The 6,000-nt window shown below is 31.7% G+C and overlaps 1 protein-coding gene across 1 annotated transcript; it reads left to right on the forward strand.

Annotated features, from left to right (window-relative positions):
- Window positions 1-1,614: 1,614 nt before the first annotated feature.
- LOC130943690 (G-type lectin S-receptor-like serine/threonine-protein kinase At4g27290) lies at window positions 1,615-5,576 on the forward strand. The gene is made up of 7 exons (XM_057871682.1): window positions 1,615-2,993; window positions 3,091-3,231; window positions 3,692-3,852; window positions 4,037-4,247; window positions 4,525-4,762; window positions 4,861-5,011; window positions 5,166-5,576. Exons 1-7 carry the CDS (start codon window positions 1,712-1,714, stop codon window positions 5,469-5,471), a joined length of 2,490 nt encoding a protein of 829 aa, XP_057727665.1. The 5' UTR covers window positions 1,615-1,711; the 3' UTR covers window positions 5,472-5,576.
- The last annotated feature ends 424 nt before the right edge of the window (window positions 5,577-6,000 follow it).

The following is a 6,000-nucleotide window of genomic DNA, read 5'->3' on the forward strand; positions in this document are numbered from 1 at the left end:
ATATTCAAAGGCACGTTTGCCGTACCACGTTGAATGTCTTCTTATCCCAAGGCTATAAAACATTAAAACCATAGAAAAATCAAGGCTCGTAGCTTGACCATGGCTAAAAGATTTGACAAGTGCATTTAGTATATTTAAAAAAGTTTTAACTCTAAGACTGCAATCCTAAAGCTAAAATTAGTGAGTGCCGGTAGGCATGAAATACCCTAAAGTATTATTGAGTCTAAATCAGGTGTACGTCGGTGAAAGGCTATTAAACACATATTTTATTCAGTTATTGTACTTGTATATTGAATATATTTTAGGTGCAACACTCATTGCACGCTTCTCTGATATGTTTGTTGTGTTCAATGGTGTTGTATTTAATTGTATTTTAATAAAAAATTTAAATATATTTAAATATATTTAAATATTATTACGTATTAGTGTATTTAATTTTATTTTTAATATATATTTTTTTAATAAATTTAAAAATAATATATATTATTATTTATTAAAATAAAAATATTTTATATATTTTATATATTTAAAAAATATTAAAAATAATTAAACAATTTAATTTATATTTTAATATCAATGAAATATTAAAATATCATTATAATTTATTCAAAAAATATTTTATATTTTATATATATGTGTATTTTCGTGTCTTATAAAATTTTAAAATTTGCGTATTTACATATCTTATATCGTGTCGTATTCCAGTTTGTGCATCATAGGTCAAATATTTTATTTTAAATTTGGCTGTTTAAAAGATCTGACCAAATTTAAAATCTATTTAAAAAAATAACAAAACTTTTTATCACTTTTGCAAAAATTTTAATTATGTTACAATAGTGTATTAATAATACCAAAGTATTTATTAGTCTATATCTTTTAATAAATTAAAAATATGTAAGAATAATAAATTTGAAATTAGTCAAGATAATAAATATAATATATTAAAACTAAAAGGTCATAAGATTCAACTTATGGATTCAACAAAATAGTTTTATTTTTTTTATAGATTATATATGATATGATGTATGATGAAGGAAATTTTAGAAAAAAATTATATACCAGCTTTCTTTTCTATTTTTATTATATATACTAGTATATTAATAGACACACATTAATCCACCTTTTTGTAAATTAAGTATGAAGAATAATAATACTTCAAAATTAGTTAAGATGATAAATATGTTATACTAAAATTAAAAAGTCCTGAATTTAATTCTTGGTGTTAATAATTTTTTTTGTAGATTATATATGACAAAGAGTATTTTGCCAAAGAAAAATTGTATTCCAACTCTCATATTCTCATTATATATATAGTATAGAAGTATAGATATAGATTTTTATTTAATAAATTAAATATAGATATGATCATATGAATGATTGGCTTAGTACATTAATTAGAAAGTAAGAAGTAAGTTTAAAATAAACAATATGAATCTCTATTTAAATCCTAATAAAGCAATAAAATTTTTAGGCATAACAAGTAAGTCAGTATATGAAACATAAAAAAATAATAATAATTAGTCTATTCTAAATATTGATGATGGTCATTACTTTGAATTTGAACAAGTATGTTCGTAACGCAATTAATCTAACTTTGCCAGTCTAAGAATGTCAGCTAGTGTGTGCTGCATCTTATCTCTTGTTCTTTATCTACTAATCCTCTAACAAAATAAGCAACGACAATTTAAAAAAGAAAAAAAAGTAAGCACCAATGGAAAGGTTTCCTTTGTTTCTATTGTGCTTCTCATTAATGCACGATGCTGCCATTTCCAGTACAATAGAAAGCATTAGTACTACACAGTCCCTCACTGATGGTGACACCATGGTTTCAGCCGGTGGAACCTTTGCAGTTGGATTCTTAAGTATTCCAGAAGGTTCCAAGAACCGTTACCTCGGGATATGGTACAATAAAGTGCCATCTAGGACAGTACCATGGATTGCCAATAGAAACGCTCCACTTAATGACTCGTCCGGGGTCTTGAAGATCACTGCCAATGGAACTCTTGCTCTTCATACTCATAACGACACCATCATTTGGCATTCCAACTCATCAGGATTCGCGCAGCGACCGGTTGCAGTGCTTTTGGATTCAGGGAACCTGGTTGTGAAGGAAGATGGGAGCAATGATGATGATTTGAAGAGTTTCATTTGGCAGAGTTTTGATTACCCTTATGACACGCTACTGCCAGGGATGAAACTGGGAAGTGACTTAACAACAGGCCTTACAAGGTACCTAACATCACCGATTAGCTCTGATGATCCTTCTGAAGGTAGCTATACTTTGCAGCTTGATATTGTTGGATATCCACAATTTTGTATAAGAAATGGCGAATCCAGGACATATTGTGCTGGACCTTGGAACGGTGTTCGGTTCGGCGGAATTCCCCAGTTAAAACATAATACTATATACACCTATTACTTTGTTTACAACAAGGAAGAGATATATTACTCATATGAGCTTGAGAATAGCGCTGTATATTCAAGGTTTGTGCTAACCGCAGACGGATCAATGATTCGTTATGTGTGGAGTGTTACGAATAAGAGTTGGAGTGTCTATCTAACATTACCAACTGATATCTGTGATGATTATGGTAAATGTGGAGCATATGGTATCTGTAATGTAGCCAACTCCCCTGTATGTGGTTGCTTATTGACAGGATTTGAACCTAAAGTCCCTGAAGAATGGAATCAGACGGATTGGTCTGATGGTTGTGTTCGAATCAATAAATTGAATTGCCAGGATGATGGATTTGTACAGTTGTCTGGTTTGAAGTTACCAAACACACAAAGAGCATCAGGGTTAAATAATAGCATGAGTCTTGAGGAGTGTGCTAATTTATGCATGAAGAATTGCTCCTGCACGGCTTATGCTTCCTTGGATATCAGGAATGGAGGAAGCGGGTGTTTATTCTGGTATGATGAGCTGATAGATATTAGAGTTCTGAGTGATCCACAGCAAGATCTTTTTGTCAGAATGTCCAGGAAAGATATAGGTATAGACTTTCTTCTCACAATTTAACAAGTTCCTTCTTTCTATATTTCTTTTGGATTGTTTTCTTAGTTGTAAATGTTCAATTGTATTTTTTCTAGATGAAATTATGAAGTCAAAACATAAATCCAAGAACAAGAAGGTGCTGATTATTGCTTTCAGCTCAGTCATATCGGTAGGAATTTTGATCCTATGCCTATCCTTCATCGTATATAGAAGAAAGAAGAACAAGATAAAATATAGTAAGTCACTTCTGCAGCCTCATGTTTCATGACTTTCCTTCAAAATTATTTCTGTCAGACAAATTAGTTCCTTCATCGCCTTTAATAAAATTTTTTAATATGCGTACTAGACAAAGTCACTAATAAATTTCATTAGAAAATAATTAGGTCTCAAAAATTATCACTATAAGAGTCTCCCTTATGCAGGGATCAATTTGCCTCAAGAATTTCTAGAGTAACTAAAATTTGTTTGGAACCATAGTGTCAGATCTAATTAATAGAAAATTAACCTATAGATGAATTTGATGTAAATTTACAATAATATTATAACATTAGGGATAAATTGAGGCTCTAGTAAGTAGCAACAGGATTATCTAGCAACATATTTTAAGAGGCATGAGAAAATCTAAGCCAAAGATTTCTCCAATTTTTCATCTGCCATGCTATTTTTGTTCTTTTCTTAATGCTTACTGCTTTGCAGGAAGCATGAGACACAATACAGAAAGATATGCACAGGCAATAGAAGACCAGGAGGAAGACCTTGATCTACCATTGTTTGATATGGCTACACTTATTTCTGCAACCAATAACTTCTCCACCAATAACATATTAGGAAAAGGTGGTTATGGAACTGTTTATCAGGTAATATATATCAGACAAAATATCAGTACATGAACTTGGAATTTCAAAATCTTGCTATATAATCTGTTCTCTTCAGCCACTGCTGCTTGTAAGTTAAAATGGTTAGTGCTTTATACTTAATAGTATGAACTTAAGCATATTGTTTCTAAAAGTGGATATTCGCATCAAATACCACAATATTCAGGGTACACTGAAAGATGGAAGAGAAATAGCTGTTAAGAGGCTCTCAGAAAATTCTAGACAAGGTCTTCAAGAGTTCAAAAGTGAAGTGATGAATGTAGTCAAACTTCAGCACAGGAATTTGGTGAAGCTTCTAGGGTGTTGCATTCAAGCAGAAGAAAGGATGCTGATCTATGAGTTTATGCCAAATAAAAGCTTGGACTACTTCATATTTGGTTTGTTTCTCTAAGTAGATACTTTAGTTTTGATTTTTATTTACCAACAATTATTTTCTAGTTTGGGTAATAGATCTACTCATCTACATGCACATAAGTTCCATGGTTCCTAGGACATTTTCTCTTGACATGTTAAGGGCAATACTGTTTCTTCTAAAACATTGTCGGATATGTTGTTCCCCTATAAAAGAATATGTTTAAAATTTGAGCTACAAATACTACTTTAATCTGAAACTCAGCCTTACTTTCTTTTTTCCTTTATATATATATATAAAAGATAAAGAGAGAAGCACGCAACTACTTTGGCCTCAGCGTTTCCTTATTATTGTTGGGATTGCACGGGGTGTTCTCTATCTCCATCAAGATTCAAGACATAGAATAGTTCACAGAGATCTCAAGGCTAGCAATGTTCTACTAGATGACGAAATGAACGCCAAAATCTCTGATTTTGGACTAGCCAGAAGCTTTAAAGGAAATGAAAATGAAGCAAACACAACAAGAGTTGTTGGAACTTAGTAAGTAATTGATTACTTAACATGTTTCTATATATATATATAGAGAGAAAATTCCTGCCTTGTTCTGAAGCTTATACCTGTATGTTGATGTTTTGCAGTGGCTATCTATCTCCAGAGTACCTAATTGATGGAATTTTCTCAACAAAGTCTGATGTTTATAGCTTTGGTGTGCTTGTATTAGAGATAGTAAGTGGAAAAAGAAATAGAGGGTTCAGCGATAAAAATCATCGCTTTAATCTTCTCGGACATGTAAGGCTTAACTTTTGTTTGTTATTCATATCTATTTTGTTCGTTACAAACCAAATAATATGTGTTCCTTCACCTAATTCATGTCCTAACTCTACCTGGTGTTTCAAAACTTGTTATTGTATTAAGTATTAACTAAATAAATGGACACATGCAGGTATGGACACTCTTCATGGATGGTAATTGTTCAGCAATAATCGATCCGTCCATCAGAAATTCCTCCGAATTATCTGGAGTCATAAGAGTAATTCATGTGGGTCTACTTTGTGTTCAACAGAATCCAGAAGACAGGCCAAGCATGTCACATGCTCTTATGATGCTGAGTAGCGAATGCGCACTGCCTCAACCGAAAATGCCAGGATTCTTTACCGAGAGAGATCCTGTTGGTGACACTTCTTCATCAAGCAATAGTAAACTAGTGTCATTTAATGAAGTCACTGTTACTGTGGTGGATCCACGGTAGATTCTGTTTCTTAAATCATGATTAGCTGAATTCAGCACGTTAGATAACATTTCATGACAGTTGCACAGATTCCTTTTACAATAATACAGAAATTTTATACTGTGATGTTTAGGGGATTTTGTTAATTGATTACATGTTTGTTATATGCTATTTTAAGGACTAAGGTTATGATTCATGGGAACATACATAAATATAATAAATGTAAATAATATTGAGTATTAGACATATATAGAGAAAGTATATATACATATACGCATATAAATCTAGTAAAAATATAGTACTCACACTAGTGTTTGTGTTTCAGTCCAAAAATTTGAAAGTATATTCAGCAAAAATTTAGTCATAATAAATAGAGAAAAGAACAAATAGGTCCTTGACTTTTTGGTCCGCAGACATTTATGTCCTTGAGGATTTGAAAATACATTTAAGTTTCCGACTTTCTCAAAATCTGGACATATCGATCCCTGGGTCTAATTTTTCCCATTTTAAAAATTCTCCCACGTGTGCATCCGTATATCCGTCAGGCCAG

This window comes from Arachis stenosperma, chromosome 8 (assembly GCF_014773155.1).
Source record: "Arachis stenosperma cultivar V10309 chromosome 8, arast.V10309.gnm1.PFL2, whole genome shotgun sequence".
Classification (NCBI taxonomy): Eukaryota; Viridiplantae; Streptophyta; class Magnoliopsida; order Fabales; family Fabaceae; genus Arachis; species Arachis stenosperma.